Raw genomic sequence first — 19,815 nt, forward strand, 5'->3', positions numbered from 1 at the left:
TGCCATATTGTTGCTGTACAAATCAAACCTACTACTGTTCTATGTGAGAAAATGACCAGTTTTTACTCAGCTGGTTACAATTGGTCAAAAAGTTTACTCTCTTTCTAACTGGAGTCGAATCTCTTTCCCGCTGGAGTCTAACTGACTTGGATGGGTCGATATTGCCAAGTCCTACAGTCCATGCAAAGACACCAATCGATTATTCATTAGAGTTCTATGGTTTGTTTCAGGCTTTGTTTGTAGTACTAGTTAATGAAAGCAACTTCCCAGGATGTGTTCATTTAGCAATATATTAGGGCCCTTGATGGTTGGCAGGCTGGCCAATACTGCTGTACAATTATTCACTCACTAAACAAGCAGTGTAATAGCTTGCATAGTGATTTGCAGTGCTGTACTCATGCAGCTGACTGAGTTTGCAATGTACTACGTACCTCTTTATCTAGCTAGTATATAGCCAATTGATCATGATCCCAATGAATGTAGTTAATTTTCTCCATAGAAACCATCCACGTATGGAGTGCTTGTAGTCTAGTAGTAGCTACCTAACTATTTTGACATAGACTATGCTCTTGAATTACATATAATTAGCTGTTGTCACAACATGTATAAAATTGTGTCCTGCCCCATAAATTAGTAATGTGACACTTTCTAGAATTGCCCTGTCCTGTCCCATTCCAAAAAGTAAGTGTGCCACTATAAAACACAGATGCGTTATCCAATCAGGTTGAAATGTGGCAACACATGGTAACTGCAAATTACACCATTTCAGAATACATAAACACTCACGATAAAGTTTTCTATTATGTACATGCACTTAACAAAGATATGTAGTTAATATTTTCTCAAATGGATGATGAGCCTAACAACTAGACTTTACAGTACAAAGAAAAAAGTCTTCCTTTTACTGTAGTAAAGTAAAAAGACAAGGCAAATGGAAGCCGCAAAGCCAGGTAGCTTAAGTGATTACAATTATAGAAAGAATTACAGTCAAGCTGCATGGGTGTGGTCCTAAAATTGCAAGACGAAAATAGTTCAAAGGTGACAGCCAGGAAATGGCTGCAACGATGTTATTGTCAATCAATTTTAATAATGACAGCATTGTAAAAAATGATTGACATTAACATTATTTCATTCCTTTGATTTCACAACTATTTCACCCTGACCTCTTTGCATGGGGCTTCACCCTTTTCTACATATTTTCTGTTTATGTAATAGTTATACCACAGCTGCAAGGAATTGTGTTGATATATACACAGAAAGGCCCTAGTGCTAAGGTTGTATATATCAGCAATACCTGATGCAGTCATGGTATAAGTGATATATATCTCTCTAGACACACTCACCTGATAGGTGAAAGAACTACAGAGCACTCACTTATACATCAGTGTCTGATGATTGATAGTGGTTTTAATAGCATCCATTAGAACTTTGTTCATATGTCATTATGCTTTACACACAGTGCCAGAAAAACCACGATTGTAGGATCTGGTTTTTATAGTAAAACATTTTATACTAAATTAAGCCTACCAACTTCACTGTTGGGGCAGTAGATAAGTTAATATATTGAGCAATTAGGACTATAAGTTACTCACCTATTTAAATCTAGTAGTCCTCTTTGTGTTGTTCCATGGTCTGCTCAATGACTGACACGTGGTGGGTAGAAATATGTATGCCCAAGCAATCGTTTTATTGATCATTCATCACTTACTGTAGTAGCTGTCAATGAAACTTTCCAACTATACAGAGCCTATGAAGCCCAACTTATAAACCCAAACCTTTAATTAAATGCTCTGTGTCACTCAATATAACGAGTCAAAATGTATTGTATCTTTGAACTGGTTGGACATTAAAGCCATGACCAAACCACGTTCCCATGATATTGCCAAGACTATTTAAGCAGCACCTACGCTAAAGTGGTGTATGTATAAATATACCCATCCATAACAGCTAATAGCTGAAAAAAAAGTGCATGTCCAAGTAAAGCAGGGTTAACTGCGACAAAATTGTGTGAAGTATGCAAGTTGTAAAATTAATATTAATCAGATAATGCAATATTATTGTTAAAGTGTTAATGAGAACTATGTGACGCTGCTAGTTTTTAAATGTGTGAGCATCTTCATAAATGCCACACAAATTTGATTCTCAATAAAGCAAAGTGTATAGATTCTCTGATAGCAATAGTTTGAGTTTGGCCACCTTTCCTTTGTTCATCGGATACAGGAAAAGCAGCCAAACTCAAACTATTTATCGCTATCAGAGAATCTATACACTTTGCTTAATTGAGAATCAATTTGTGTAGCATTTATGAAGATGCTCGCACACTTAAAACTAGCAGCATCATATAGCTCTCATTAACAATAACATTGTATTATCTGATTAATATTAATTTTACAACTTGCATACCTCACACATGGCCACACTATGATATCATTGCTTTTTGTTGCAGTTAACTCTGCTTTACTTGGACGTGCACTATTTTTACAGCTATTAGCTGTTTTGGATGGGATTTCAAACCTTTTTGTTAGAATACACACACTCTCACTGTTGAAAACAGTAGACGGGTTTCCATGGTTTTGACAGAACCTTTTTAATTTAGATTACAGTGACAGAATATTAAAATACAACTGTAATTTTAGTGGCATGCAACTGCAGTCATTTCAACTAGTAAACCCTTAGTAACACTTTCCCTTTCATCTTGCACTGCATTATAGAGCAGATACAAAACAGCTCTAATACAGCAATTAAAGTTACAGCATAGTTAAACTTCTGCATTGTGTAATTAAATTGCTAGCTACTTACAGACTTTACATTATAAAAATACAGCACTTGTAGAAATGTGACTGTTCTATTAGAGTGATTGACCGCTCTATTAGAGTATCTTGGTCTACTTCAAGCATTGACTAATTCAAACAAAGCTACACCCCTGCCCATATCAGTACAAGCTCTTGTGAAATGAAATGAGAATGTTAGAGAAATGGCTAGCATATCCAGAGACAATAGAGGGGTGTGTAATTATGTTCTATTGTAAATAAGCACATTAAAAATTTATATTACTAATAAATAAGCACACCAGAATAGGCTGTGATCTTTGCGGCTGTTGTCTCATCTCCCGAAGGTTGTCTTTTCATAGTGAAGAGATTTAGTGCCACTGAGACACAATTGGTGAGTTTAGCCATTTGTGTTGTAAAATTTAATTACGTAATTAGCCCATACCATGATAACATGTATTTTATACAGTGGAGTCTCTATCATGACAGGACACAATTATTAGACATTGGACCAGGGTGAAAATTTTACTGCTATATTTGGAGGTTGTATGGAGATGTCTTTGTAATTTCAGTATCTTGACAATTAATCTTTCAATAATATTATGGTGAAATCTGGTCATGATTGTACAGAAAAAGTTTTCTGACCTAGCTTATTAAGAAGGTGGCTGCATTTTGCAACCTTAAGCAATTGGTAAGAAGCATCTGCAATGCAGCTGTTCTAATTTCTAACTGGCTATAGAGATGGATTTAGTGTGCGACAGAGTGTGAGACAGTGAGTGCTGGCAGCAAGGGGACAAACAATCTGTTAGAGCGCCAAAGGTACTAATCCATAAAAACAAAAGCAGTACACTTAATCACAATGTTTGTTCCTAGTACTACAATATGTATACACTCTAGAACCAATAAACTTTACAAGCTGAATTAGTTACTTTACATACAGGATATAAGAAATGTGTATGTTTGATACAAAACATGTGATCATTCACAACTAAACACACACTAGGTATTTAAATATGAGTATGGTGTATAAAACTGAATAAACATCTGAACTATTTCACTATTTGTTTCAGCTCCACTACATAGCTCACCTTGTCCACACATTCTATGTTAACATGTAAGGATATCAATTTTTTCACTATATTGCTATGGCCCTTGTACGAAGCAACGTGTAGAGGTGTTTGTTGATATTCCTACAAAATAATACAAATTATATACTATTAGACTTCACATTACATTTATGATGTGTCACAACTTCACAAAATGTAGTACAATTTTACTGCCTGCAATGTTACAAAACAATAGCTAATATCATACACACTTTTAGGTTGGTAAGTCTACCAGCCTGTACATCACTATTATTATACAGTAACCAGTGTTGAAGGTCTGGAAGCTACTTGTGCTGCAACCTTTGGATTACCTATCCTAACATGAAGAGACTTTAAGACAACTACACTTGTAAACAAGGTGAATAAGAAAACGAACAAACAAAAAAAAATGGCATTGCTATGCACTGCTAAGGAAGGATAACTCTAACAAATCACTTTAAACCACAAATTATGCACAGACACAGCAAAAAATATGTATTTGCACTACCCTATCACAAATGAAGCACATATAGTCATCTTTTTTACTATAGATTTGTGCAGTGTGCACATATGTAGTGAAGTTGCAAACATGTATGTGCTACTGGAGGAAATGTGTTGAAATACCGTTCCACTATATGTGATCATGATGTGCTGTAGTCACAAATTTGACTTATTCTACATATTTCTGCAAACACATTACTATGTTGTAAATTTGATCTATTTTATCATACAGTACAATAGTACTGTATAGTAGGGACCACAAAGGAGTAAGCGTAGCCCACAAAATAACACACTCAATAACCATTTCCCAGACGACGATGAGGCAGTATTGGTTAGGTATAACTAAGCCTAAACAAGCTTTCAGATCAAAACAAAATGCTTTCAACAAGTTGCTACAGAATTTAAAAAAAAATCATTTAATGGAATTTTCTACAGACTGACTAAGTAACTGACTGATGTCTTCTGACAAGCGTAACTCGATAACAGCTAAGGCTACGGGTTTGATTTTTTCACTGTTTGATGTCGCTTCAGCCCAAGAGGTGCCTTTTGGCATACCGCAGTACATACAATGCATTCTTCATGGACTTACCAGTGTCCTCCTTTGTTTGTGTCCCATTCATCCTTGCTGACAGTGATAAGCGTCGATTTGGTGGTAGCACATGATGGCTTCCCTTCGAATTGGAAATCGTCCGTATTTTTTATAGTGGCTATTTTGATTGCAGAGGTACTTTTTGAACAGTTCTTGAATCGTACCACTGTGTAATGGGTTGAACAAAGCCGACAACAAAAGCGTAATGGATACTTCACTTTTCAGACCATAACTGATATAACTGGGGAACGTGGTGCCATTTCTTTCTTTCGGTATGCGTGGATTGCAGAGGTGCTTTTCAAACAGTTGTTGATTCGTAATGCTGTGCAACAGGTTGAACATAGCTGACAATGAAGCATAATGGATACTTCACTTTTCAGATGATAATTAATATAGCTGGGGTGTGCGGTGCCATTTTAGATGCTGTATGCATGGGTTCACCAGTCATAATAATTATTTACAAAAAAATTTAACAAACAAGTACATGCACGGTAGGGATATAACACTTCTTATTGTTTTACTGTGATTTAATATCGTGCACTACTCCAGCTTGTTTCAGTACTTTTTATCGATGTGTTATGGTCCCTACTCTAGTCGAAAATTCCAAATTTTTTTGTGTACTTGTACATGTGTTAAACATGCCCTTAGGTGGTTTTATTTATTTATTTATTTATTAATGTTTTACAGCATGTAAGTACTGAAAGCCATTGGCAAGTCCTGCCAAGGACTAAATTACACTAACATAAATTAATTAACTACAAAACTATTATACTAGATAATTAATTAATTACAGATTGATTAGTTTCTTATAGGAAAAGTGGGAGGGGTTAATGTTATGATAGTTTGTCATAAATTCGAGGTTTTGGCATTCTTACACAGCAGCTACAGAGACAGATGTAGTGGAAGGTATGTACATTGTTGTCGTTGAACTCTTGTGCAAATCCAAGTTTTTTTTGCAGTGAGAAGTATCTTCTTGACTGTTTTATAGTGTGCCTATTGTGTTTTCTCATGTGAATTGTTTAGAGAAAGCCTCAAGGCTGCCCTTCATTTTCATTCATGTAACTATGGGACATGCCCTTTTCTCTTTGAAGGAATTTGTTATTTCTGGTATGATGCTACGAAGCCTATTATGCTGTTTTTCGATGGTATTACACCTATATAACCCATTAGAAAAGTTGTTTACAATGTGTTCTTCAGCCCGCTCAACTCGAATTCCAAAATAGCGGCCTCAGCATAAACCTTAGAGTGTAATACAATGTTTACAAAGCCACACATGCAGGCTGCTTTTGACGCAAAACTGTTTGCTCACATGAGTGAAATGACAAGGACTCACACACACGGACTCACACACACACACCCACACACACACACACACACACACACACACACACACACACACACACACACACACACACACACACACACACACACACACACACAATCACTACACACACACACACACACACACACACACACACACACACACACACACACACACACACACACACACACACACACACACACATTTTCCAAAACATTTACAGTAACCAGGCGCATGCCCCACAGCCAACCTTTGGCCAACAGACTTGGTCAAAAACACACAACCTATGAATCAATACCTTTGTGATACAAATGGAACACAAATGAGGACAAAAGTCCTTGATGCATGCATTGTAGTTGCTGCAGAAGGAAAAAGGGCATCCCTCAATGTCAAACAGGGAAAACATAAAGTCAGAAGTGTTAACCATAGTTGAGTTATGCTTGGCTGATCAGTTATTTAGTTAGTAGAAAGTTTAGCTCTTATAGATTCCTATTGAAACCATTTCAAGTCACTCTTAAGGCACATAATTATGGGTTTATTTGTGCCTAACCAATACAGCCAAGCATCCATGATAAGCGAGGAAGTGCATTATTCATCATCCCTATTATAGAGTATGCTACAGTACTACCATACTGTATGATAAACAATATCACTTTTTGTACTCTTGCTATACACATCAATGACTAAATTGATGAGCCGACCTAATCATTGTAATATACATAGTTTAGTTGGTTTAAATAGCTCATACCTCTGCTTTATCACACTGCTGTGAACATTTTCATTTTGCAATAGCACAAACATCCATGCAGTTGTAAATTTAGTAAATGAAAACATTTCCAGGTAGCACACAACAACATTGTCCTGTTACAATGGAGGATCTAGGTGGGTTCTGTGGTTTAGACAAAAACCTGTTTTAATTTTAGTTCAGTGGCAGTTTAACTAGCTTTTAATATTATTTCTGTAGATTTATCATAGCAAAAATTATATATCACTTTATTTCAGTAGTATGCATGCACAATTGTGTTTAACTAATACCCATCATGGCTCAGCAATAATTTCCTACTTGCTTAAAATGAATACTCTAATAGAACGGTCACGTAGCTAACTACTCTATTAGAGCAACCAATGCTATAGCTTAGTCATAACTTTGTCCTGAAATCTGTCACTTGTTGATACTTACACAGATAACACCTCCCCACAACCCTCACAGACAAAGCTTTACAGTAAACCTATATATATGTGTGACCAAATTTGGGAAAACTATTGATCAGTACTTATGTACTACAAGTTTCAGAAAAAAAATTATTCAAGTTTTTATCGCTTCACTGGTCATAAGAAGAAGTTTACTGCATGGCACGGACATTATTTTGCTTAATCATGGAACACTGTAATTTTTGCAAACTAACCTGCAGAAATAATTCACAGTGCTTTTGTTTCATTGTAACACTAATGTAGTGAAGGTTAATGGCTGTCAAGACATCAAAATAACTCAGAGCATTCCCTTCCAAATATCTGCCATTCAATTCGCCATAGAAAAAGTAAGTGATTGTCAACCTTAAAAATGACAAGCTTAAATTTCCTCTGATTTCCTTCTGCTTTAGCTCATTTTAATTGCTATTCACTGCTCTTTCCAAATCTGGTCCGGAATCTGAGGTATCTATCACGTGTCAGGGGTTGTCACGCATTTTATTGCATGCTCTTGAAATGCCCAATACAAAATGTATGGGGAAATTTGTTACACTCGATCGGTTTAGGCCATTTTGACGAACCAAAATTTCCACGAATTGGACTTCTATTGGCATCACTGCACTTGCAGAGAGTTGCTCTACATGTATCAAATCCGTAAAGTTACTAAACAGACTCGAAGTAGGTGGTACACGAGAATTAATTTAACTTTTAATGGTTTTTCAATCGAAATGTATTGGACATACCTGTTCCAGCTGGCATTTTTGGCATGAACAAAAGTATAACAAATGTCCAAAAACTTCTTGATATGTGATGAATTAACACTTCAATGGATAAATTCTGGATATCATCATGCTTGCCTGCTCATAGGGAATTCAAAATTTCTTGTTTCATTTTTATACATGACGGGTTTCTGAGTTGCAGATGTTTGTTTATGTTTCAGTTATGAAAATATTTACAAACAACTTTTCAGTGAATTTACCTTCCTTCTTGCATATCTTGTGTAGGTATTGACAGTTTTCTAATATCAAGTCACATATTATTTTGGTCAAGCACACTACACTTTGTGAGTATTACTGTATATCAGGGCCATAGCCATACTTTTATCTGGGTAGGTTTTTTTAGAAGAAAAGTGGACCGGCATGATGCAGATTATATTATGGTGTGTGCACCCAGGGGGTCTGGGGCGTGCCCCCAGGAATTTTTTTTGAAAACAGCTAAAAGGTTGAATTTAGTGGCATTTTAGTCAATAAAAATTTTTTTTATGTAAGCTCAAGACCAGCTGTATGAATGACATCTGGGAAAATATCCCTACTGCTACTGTAATTATACCATCTGTACATGCCATGATCAACAGGGGCAGTGGAACAGAACAAAGAGTGTCTTAAACAATGAAATTTACACATTGCATGGAGTTGAAGCATGGATGCTTTTCATGGGCTCTGCATGGAGGGGCTTGTCCACCAAAACTTTTACATTTTAATGAAAGCTCAAATTTAGACAATGTAAATAGGTTTTTGCAAATAAATTACGTAGCTACATACAGCTTTTAAAAGAAAATGTAATTGTGACTGTTCTATTAGAGTGATTGTTCTATTAGAGTGGTTGACTGCTCATTAGAGTATCTTGATCTTGCATTGCATTAAATACAAGCACTGAATGAGCTACTCGAAGCACTTAATTTTATTAGTTTCTTATTAGTGGTGTAGCTAATGGGCTTTTGCTACTGAAACGTTGGACTTGTATACTAAAATTGTGGACCTTTTCCAGGCTTTTTGGTAAAATTGTGGACTTTTTTCCTAGAGGGTGGTTCTTCAGAACCCTCCAAACACCCTGGCTATGGGCCTGTATATACTACTAGTTGTCATAGCAACATCAAATGCATGGTAGATTCACAAATTTATGGCAAACACAATGAGCCAAGATTCAACTCCATACGCCATTGTATCAGTAATTTATGATGGTTTATGTAAGCGCCTGTAGATTACTTTCTTGATACACATATACTCATCCGGCTGTCTAGAGCTGTATTTCCCACACTGCTTAACTTATGAGGCTGAAACTTAGCCAGTCCATTCCTGGTAGACAACAGAGAACTAATAAAATTATTTTGAAATATTATTTTGGTCAAGCAGACTACATTTTGTGAGTAGGTAGGCTACATTTTGTGAGTAACTAGGTACCGTATTTACTCAATTTGAGCCCCAGGGGTACTATTATTTTTTTAGGATCAAACCCTTCAAATAGTGCCACACTGCAGCATTATTAGAGGTGCACTACTAATATTTTAAACCTACCACTACTATAGCTATTCTACATTATAGTTTTATAAAACAATCACAACATGTTGCTACTTACTTCTATACAGGACCTTTGTTTCACTCAAGTCCTTGTAGTACAGCCATGTCATGCACCTCGTGCTATGTGGTCAATTTACTAACTACTATCTGGAATTTGACAACCATTTAAGGTTGACCAAGCCAATTCCTTCCTTAAATCGAGATGGAGATTAACACTAAAGGTTGAGAGCACTAGTAAGGAGTAATTACAAAAGTATAGTGCGGTACTATTCAAGCATGTGGTACAGTTAAAATTATTTTCAGAAACAAGGATAAAGACCTTCGAATAGTGTCACACTGTGGTACTATTCGAGGGTGCATGTGGCACAAATCGAGTAAATACAGTATATACTACTAGTTGTCATAGCAACATCAATGTATGTATACACACTAGATACCACTGACACACATACCACATTTCCTGTATAAGCATTCATATCAACTCCATCATTTGATAATCTAGTAACTACCTCCATATCACCCTTAAAAGTAGCATTAAATAACAGGTCATGTTCTTCCTGTAAGGAAATAGATAAAGACAAGCTAACACATTTATATGTCACATAGATATGTACACACCCTAACTACCTCCTCCTACTGTACTGTGCAAAACTTTACTAGAAATACTGACAAGTAAAAGGCTATGAAATAAAGCTGAATTAAAGCAACAAGAGTATGGGTAGCAGAATGGGAAAGGATGAGCTGGGGGGATCAAAGTCTCACTCAGTTAGCCTGGGGGCTTAGCCATCACTCTCTCACAATAGGTCTCGCTGAAATTAAAATTTTTAAGAGTACTAAAATCTGCAAAAAGAGTTGGTACTCTAATGAAACATTCAAATACCTAAACAAAACAGCTAAAGTGTTTCATGAAAGCATAGCAAGGACTGAATAGATTTCCTTCAGAGCTATGTATTTAACTACTGTACTCCTGCTGTTTCAAATAGTACCATACTGTTTAAGTAGGGATTGCCCCTAAAGTGACACGTGCTGCCTAAAATGCTGCTTTTAAAAATCATCCTAGAGACATCTTACACGATGAGAACTGAATCATATTAGTCCAAATGCAGAAAATGCTAACAGGCAGCCAGATAAAGTTTTTTTTAAATCACTTCAACTCAAATTTTGGTCTGCCAGCTTGCCTGCCAGTCCACCACCTTGCCTGCCAGTCCGCCACCTTGCTATTATTTTCTATTGTATAAACGTCAATTTTTATTATTTTTAATGCATGCATATTTGCTGAAAAAATATTCAACTAGGATGACTAGTCTATTTGAGTATCTCATTTGTGAATAAATACACATTTTTACTTATAACTCTGTAGCTATCTTCCTAGTTATAATCCATACTGTGACTTGTTACTACTGTAACTCACATTTTATGTAAAATCATGATAAAAATTTGTGTGTAAAAATATTAATTTCCATATGATTTACACATAACGAAAATTGTTCTACATGAACACTCTATTAGAGTATCTTAATCTTTGTAGCACTATGTATGCATATTTAGCCATGATCTTGATGCTTAACAACTAGCCGGAAGTCACAGTATAAGCTAAAGGCAGTAATCCATGCAGTTAGAAACTCTTGAAAACTTTCTTTAGCTAGCTATGCAAATAAATTTCACGTAACATAATTTAACATAACAGAAAAGCTAAACAGTTTTATTCATTTGCCTTGCAATGATCAGTCATTTTATCATGAATCTCGATAACAAGTACACTAGTTACCAATGCTTTGTTTTTTGTTACAACTTTGTAGCTGATGCTTAGACATCTACAATACTAAAGGTGTATGGAAAATATGTGTGGCCTACCAGTGGTTGATAATTCCTGGTCTTAGTCTATGTACTGCTCAGAGTGTTGGGTCTATGAAAATAGGACCACAACTGATCGATAGCTGAAATAAAGCCAAAGCAGATGGTAAAAACGAGGAATTTCTTCCTTCACCTAGTTAGGAGTTAAATGATGAAACTTGGTTGATAACTGGTTACTTAGAAGGAGGGAAAACACAAAGAATTTAAGTTGACTTTTAAAGCTTGTATCTGAGGAATGCCTGGTGCAATTATGATGTGCAGTCTATTAAGATAGAGGACATTTTCAACTTAGTCTTATTTTACAGAGGCACCACAAAGCTATGTATGTTTTGGGGAGCATAACACACTACACTGCAACCATACTGTAATCCAGAATACCTCTATAATATGACACTGCTTTGTATACCAAAAAGACTTTTTCTATATAATACTGCCTCAATAATCTGGCATCCTTGCTAATCCAATGCAATTTTCTTATCCCAATGAGTGTCGGATTATTGAGGTTTCACTGTACCATGCATCTTGATTAGTTATTCAGTAGACATTTAGTTAATTAAAAACTTTCTAAAACTTGTTTGAAGCATTCTGGTTTGTTCTGAATGCAGCCCAGCAGCTATTCATTGTGATCATGATTCTTGTATAATAAAAATATAGATCCCTTCTAAACCTGAAATCCCTCTGAGAATTTCTAGATCCACCACTGTAGCGGGAGCAGGAGTTTCCCACCAATGACTTGCTACACCTAATAAATAACTTTTTGCTGTTTACAATCCCAGGAGTGTCAAAATTCTGCACTGGGTGATAATAATACCAGACAGCTATACAGAGCAGCTCTGCTACTGTGCAATAAGTTAGTTATCATCCAGTAATAATCAACTTATCACCCTGTAGCAGAGCCACTCAGACTAGTTCATACATTGCACATATCAACCGTGAGTGGCATGTTTAGCTACCAGTAGAGCAAATAAAGTATAGAAGAACTGGCCCTAATGGCATGCCCATTCACCCACTAACTCTACACCTAATCTGTTCACAGAAACTTCATTATTAGGTTAGGTAACTCAAAGGCTGTAGCACAAGTTGCTGTTAGACTTTCAGTGCTGGGCACTACAATGTTCTAATTATACAACCAATTACTAAACATACGTAATAAGAAATGCAGTTAAAATTATGTCATAAATAATACTGAATAAATAATAAATAATGTTCGAGGCCTGCAGACATGTACTAACTGGGGATAAATTTGCCTGTATATGATAATACAAATGTATATTATAATAATTGTACCTGCTCATGCAGATGACTGTGTAATTCTATATAACACCAAGGTAATTAAGGGAATACACCTCACGAAGGAGAAGATTAGCCACCATCTGCAGAGTGAGTGCAGAAAAGTCAGAGGCCACCGTACACACAAAAAAGAAAAAACAAGTTTACAAGTATTTTTAATATCAGTATTGTTTGCAACCGTTTATTTCCATCCAGAAAATATGTGATCCTGGTGCCACCAGCTGTTGCCAGCTGAGCTGATACATTTATGAATAACCAGTTGATGTGTTTGTGAACAACTATATCCCATATACTTGGATGATATTGTACTCATCCTGGCTTGTTTGGACTTGCATAATAACAATGATATTACCCTCATAACGAGATACAACTATGTATAACTCAAAGACCTTATGCAGTAGGAACTGTCCATTGTCCTCCCAGCATCTGGAATATTCTTACATGGGCTTTAGTGTATGGAAGTCACTCAACAAGTGTGACTCAGCATGCAAAGCATGCTCCATCTAGGGGTCTGAGGACATGCCTCCACAGAAAAATTTTGAAAAATTAGCCTTCTGAGACTGAATTTGGTAACACTTTTGATTGAATAAGTACTATATGAAGTACTGCATGGTGTTATTTTACTGTCCAAAACTTTAGCAATGGCGATTCTAAAAGCTGACATTCAGAGGGCAAAGCAAACTAACTGAATGCCTGTCACAGAAAAGTTTTGACATTTTGGCCTAATTTAGTGCTGAACGTGTCAAATAAACATTAATTGTACGTGATTATGTTGAAAGATAGCTCATTATTCAATACCAATCTCTAGAAGTGGCAATTATCAATCTACATGACATGTAAAGCATGTGGCACAACATTAAACCAGACTTTTAAAGGGGTTCCACTCTGGAACATGGAACAGTAGCTAGCTACTCACAAATTCAGTCTAGCCAACTATATAGCAGGAATATTTAATAGTTATACCATGGCCACTCGGGATTTGCCTGATATATATCCCTGTGCCCAGGGGCTAGGGCATATATATCAGGCAAATCCCGAGTGGCCATGGTATAAGTTATAGTTATATCCTGGTACGAGGGTGATATCATTGTTATTACACGAGTCCGAGGCGGAGCCGAGGACGAGTGTGATAACAATGATATCATCCGAGTATACAGGATATAACTGTTTTATATCCCAGTGCGCGGGAGTGCGCAGAAGTTTACGGATAGTAAATTAAGTTCCGGTTTGAGTTCCTGTCACTGTGCTCAAGATTTCGTCCGAATTGTGTGGAGATTCTACTTCGTAGTTACAAGAAAGACCTTACATACTGCCTACAAACTGTAGCGAAGAGCGGTGTTATGAAGCAGCGGTTCCAGGCACGATTCGCCTTCGTCAGAAATTGGTATGGTGGTGTCGCGTGGTGTGCAAGAGAAAAATAAAGACCAACAAGTGGCTACCATAGTCCAAGATAGGACGATGAAGCTAGAGGAAGTTAGTTCTTCACCATGGTGACCGTTGGGAGTGATTGCTGAAGCGAAAATCGTCACGTACTATTCTTGACATTTGGTAAACTATCCGGCGTATTGGTACATATCAAAACATGCTATTGGGATTTGTAAAGTCAGAATGGCAAAATCAAATTTACAGCCAGTAATCATTTTATCAGCAATATTGTACATTACCAGTGTCCTTTGTTTGTTTTCTGCCCTTAGATCATGAAATGGACTGATTAAACACTGATTTTTTCAAAGGTTTCAGGTATGATGGATCACTTTTTCAGTTTCTCCAATACAAACTCCATACATTTTACATCATTTTGTATATTCAATAATTGCAAGCACTAGACACGATCAAATACCATAAAACTTAATATCATTGAACTCCTTATGAATTGCTCTATCCGATTCCGGCCGAACAAAATTTGTAATCGCTATGGTAACGGCGTGATGCCGCTATTTAATTAGAACGCGAAATTCGTGATTTGCTCTCCATTGCGTAAGTTGCTATTTACCATCGTTTGTTGTAAATTTGCAAGCTGTAAACACTTTAGTTTCGAATAAATTTTGTTACCATCGGATAGAGGAGTGTTATGCATGTATAATGGCGGCCGAACAGTTTTGATACCGCCTTCAGAACCAGAGTTATGATGAATAATGTAACTTAAAACTAACTTACCTATTGATTTTACGCATAATAATATTTTACGGAAAATTGTAATGTATGGGTTAATTTGACATGAGTTTTGATATGAACTTGTAGTGTTATTGTGTAAAGGATTAACAGTTTTCTTGTAAGATTTAGGTAGTTTTAAGTGTTGTATTGGTGTGTTTTGTATCAATATTTCCTTATTTGGCTCTGTTCCATCGGTAAACAATGCCATTCGTGGTTATTATGATGTCACGAAAGAGACTGAGTGGCTCCGCAACAGGGTGATAACTAATATATCGTACAGTAGCAGCGCCGCTCTGTCTAGCTGTATGGTAGTTATAACCCAGCGCAGCGCTTTGATACTCCCACGCACTGGGGTTTAAATAATATATACCACTCTGGTATGCTCACCTAATAGATGAAGGAAGACACACCTGCATTATTTTTATACAGAGGTTTGCAAACATCGATTGTGGGTTTAAATTGTGGGCACAAAAAAGAAATGGTTGTGGGTTTCACTGGTTGTAGTGATACCATTTTAAACCAAATAACCACTTCGTGGATGAATAAAGTAACCTAAGGCATTAAAATAAACACTTAGACATATAGGTTGGGAATTAGGCCTCCATCAAATATGTCAGGAGCATAATAGGCTAGAGTGCTATATATGCTGGCATAATAGGTAAATATTTCAAAATCTGGAGCTTACTTCCTTGAAAATAGATCGATACTCTCTAATAGAACAGTCAGTGGAGAATTTAAACTGCAATAGAGCACTCAAATGCATTGTATATAGCTCCTTAGATCGATACTCTCTAATAGAACAGTCAATTTGTAGCAAAACACTCTAATTCAACAGTCATTGGTTTAAAGTTTCAAAGGTGATACTAAGAAATGTTGTCAAGCTAGGAGCATAATGCAAGCATAATGGGAACACTGAAGAGCATAATAGGTGAAATTTTTGAGAAATTCCTGAAAGCATTTTGGGTAAAATATTGAGCATATTTGACTCAGGCCTATTGGGAATGTTTGAGGCAGCTTTCATGCAGTTGAAATGAACTGTGTAGAAAAACAATCCCCACATTGCATTATAAAATGATTATTTAGTGTTGCCTAGTAACTGAACTATGCAATGCTGACTCACTCAATTCTTTTTGCTTCACAACAATGCCCCTAACTAAACCAACATGTTTAACTCAAACCCACAATGCAAAATTTAAACAGCTCTATATAAATAATTAAAGGGAGGTGATGCTTTGTAACTGCCTCAGCATCAAAAGCAGTTGTGGTCAGGTCTATATCATGATATCGCCCTAACCACAGGGATATATCGCCCTTCAAATGTGACATCAGGTGTACCTCAAGGAACTGTACTAGCCCCCTTCTTTTTCTATGTTTTATAAATGATATATCCCTAAATGTTACCTCAAAGATTAGATTATATGCTGATGACATTTTACTGTACCACAGAATAATCTCTCATGAAGACTGTACCCTCTTGCAAAATGACATAAACAATCTCATAAAGTGGTCCATAGATTGGCAACTTCTTTTTAACTTTGACAAAATTAATATGAATTTTTTACGGATAACAAATAAACTCTCCACTACAGTCGCCACCTACAATATGGAATCAAAGATTATAAAACAAGTGTCGTCGGTAAAATATTTAGGGATAACTATAAATGAAAAATTGCAGTGGGCAGAGCATATTTCAAATATTACTAAAAAGGCAAGCAATACACTGGGATTTTTACACGGAAATTTAAAACACTGTCCTCCTCATATCAAAAGCTCATGTTATAAATCTTTAGTGGTACTAGTTATCAAATATGGATGCACAGTATGGGATCCGCATACTCATAAAGACATCGACAAGATTGAAAAAGTTTAAAGACGTGCAGCTAGATTTGTTAAAAATGACTATTCATGGCATACAAGTGTATCTGGTCTTATAAACGATTTAGAATGGCAGAGTTTACGGTCAAGAAGATCCACCCTAAAAGTGACAATGATGTACAAAATAATTCATAATTTAGTATCTATTACCATGCAGCCATTACCTTGTCCCAAGTAACTCAAACACACGACATCACAATTTCACCTATCAACTACCCTACTCCAGAATAAACAGCCATTGTAGCTACTCATTTTTCCATCAACAATTCGACTTTGGAACAGCTGATCATGAATTAGTTAATAAATCTTCTTTACAACAGTTTAAGACTATACGCTACATAATCATGCACTGTAATTTGTATTTTAAGTAGCTAATCACACACCACACTTTTGTATTTTTGCACTCGCCATGCACAACATCATTGTAATTTGTGTTGTGCACTCACACTCTTTAGAAGTTCTGCACACTATAATAATAATACATTATTCTCCTTTTTAAACCATAACGTCATGTCCCTCCTTCTACAGTACAGACAAAGTTGGTAATGTGTATAGCTACCGGGGTATATGTTGGTTTTAAACCCTGATGTGTACCGGCTATTCTCAGACAGAACATTAATACCTCTCGTTACAAAAAAACACAATATTGATAGCTAGCTAGCTAGCTACAGAAACATTCTCGCCATTTTACCTTAATTGGTAATCGTTTCTTGTGAGTTGTACTCTCTTCCGCTACATGGGACGACTCCTCGGAAATATTTGTAGGCCGTACGTCCTCCATTATTGTAGGAAATCGTGCTACGTGAGTGTGGCTACTCCCGGCGAATCACAAGTCACTGCAACCTCTCCGGGATCTCTCAGTGCGCCTGGTTGTGGCCGAGTCTACTCAGGTACTGCTATAGCTATATTAATCATCGGTTAGTCGATCAAATCTAGACACATTAATATATTATAGTGCTTGTTTCTTCCTGTTTCTTCTCGCCCTATAGTAGAGTTGATAGTGACAGCGGGACACTAACGAAGTTGAGTATTGTTAGCTACGGCAGCCATGCAGAAATATTTTGTCAATGTTGTGACCCACACGCATATTTGTGGTGGGGTCTATTTTACGGAACGGAACGGAACGGAACGGAATGATGGACTAAACTGCGGAACGGAATGCTTTCTCAGATTGAAGCTTGCAGCTTACCATTGCTGTACAAGTTATCAGTGGCACTTCCAGCAGGTAATCAAACGTACCCTAAGAAAGATAAAACGAATTTAAGGATCGATTGTGGGTTCTTGTTGGTTGTCATTAGTAACGAAGTACTAATTGTGGGAATAGCTGACTCAGTGTGTTCATCTTCGGATATATCAAGTAGGGAACTTAATGCATGACTTGTTTTTACTAGTATGTGAGTTATTTTTACTTACTTGACTTTAGAATGTACAGTCTGAGGCCCAGCCTTTCTAATCGGCATAAATCAGTATGTGTATAGCTACACTACAAAGGAAACAAGTATGGTGACAAGCTGAATCAACTCAGTCTAAGCAGAATCTAAAGGAATTTTGTACAGTGTGTGAGGAGCAAACATTCAGATACCTCAAGGAAGCTATATTGTGTGAACATCAATGATTCATTAACAGAGTAGTGGACTATTGTCAGATATCTCAGCCTGAGTACTGAGTTGAATTCTGGATGGGATCTATTTTACAGAATGGAATGCTTTCTGAATCAACTTGCAGCTTGGCTAGCTGCTATCATTGCTGAAATTGCATTTTATCAGTGGAACCTCCAGGAAAATGGAATAGGATAATTATAAAACATTAATTAAGTGATTGTTTAGGTAATCATGAATTTATTCAGTCTAATAAACAGAATATATGGTTGATTGAGTGAGGTATCACTTTCAGAATGTTCAGACGACCAGTGATGAAATGCATGGATTCGTCGAATTTTTGTTGTGGTTGGAGACATTAAATATCCAAAAGCAAACTGACTGTATAATAATTCACTTTCTTTATATTTTCTCAATTTTGAGCCTGTATACAAATAATTGAATTTTCCTTGTCAATAGAAATCCTAGAATAAGATGGGAGAGAAACTTATCTTTGTTTACCTATACTGTACAACCAAGAGTTCGTAATACTGATTTGTATGGGGGAGAGTGTCTAACTCTCAGTATGGCCTGTACAAACACCCTGCATAAAGTTCACCTTTCATCAAATCAACACCTTTACTGGGGGATAGAAAACTGTTGATTAGTTTTGCTGAAGAAGGTAAAGCCTTTGTTCTGAAATAAGGTCGAGGTGTTACTTTAAGCAGGGTGTTTGGTGAATGCATTCAAGTTAGAGACTCTCCACCTTATTATGAACTCTTGGTACAACTTCAAAGGAAAATGAAGAAAACATACAGATGAATCAATAAAATCACTACAGTAAGGTGAATTACAGACTAGTGAGATCTTGGTTAATTAATGACAGTGGTTGGAGATTAAGTGTGGTAGCTTCTTGTTCTTGAATATGTTGCAAAGTGGAAGTACAAATCAAAATGGGATATCAATTTCATTATGAAAAATTTGTATACATAAATAATCTAGCATTACTATTTCATTTGTCCTCCACTTAAACATGCTACAACAGTACTAGTGTCAGTACATTGGCAGTGAGTCTACCTTGAAATTTCAACTCTAGAGTAGATCCAACACAGGACAGCCCGCACTGTAACAAATATGTGCGATCCCATTGTAATTTCATGGACCAGCTGGACTGGGAATCACTTGAAAATAGGTGAACAAATCTAACCTGTTTTGTTTGAAGTGAAGCATGTGAAATGTTACACTTAAGAAATCCTAGGATTCTTAGGTGGTATATAATTATTGTGTTCCATTTCAGGTCTGACTAGATACATTGA

At 36.4% G+C, this 19,815-nt stretch overlaps 1 protein-coding gene and 1 long non-coding RNA gene across 2 annotated transcripts in view; one reads left to right on the forward strand and one right to left on the reverse strand.

Annotated features, from left to right (window-relative positions):
- The window catches only part of LOC136258459 (uncharacterized), a 60,817-nt gene extending 42,809 nt beyond the window's left edge, over window positions 1-18,008 (reverse strand). The window contains exons 1-3 of the mRNA XM_066051769.1: window positions 17,614-18,008; window positions 10,202-10,306; window positions 3,857-3,958 (exon numbers count right to left, since the gene is read on the reverse strand). Of these exons, the coding sequence (XP_065907841.1) occupies window positions 3,857-3,958; window positions 10,202-10,306; window positions 17,614-17,703 (297 nt within the window). The 5' untranslated portion in view covers window positions 17,704-18,008. The remainder of the gene's footprint in view (window positions 1-3,856; window positions 3,959-10,201; window positions 10,307-17,613) is intronic.
- Window positions 14,064-15,169, forward strand: LOC136257860 (uncharacterized). The gene is made up of 2 exons (XR_010702218.1): window positions 14,064-14,870; window positions 14,926-15,169. It is a non-coding gene; the product is annotated as an uncharacterized lncRNA (long non-coding RNA).
- Window positions 18,009-19,815: the final 1,807 nt, after the last annotated feature.

This window comes from Dysidea avara, chromosome 6 (genome assembly GCF_963678975.1).
Source record: "Dysidea avara chromosome 6, odDysAvar1.4, whole genome shotgun sequence".
NCBI lineage: Eukaryota > Metazoa > Porifera > Demospongiae > Dictyoceratida > Dysideidae > Dysidea > Dysidea avara.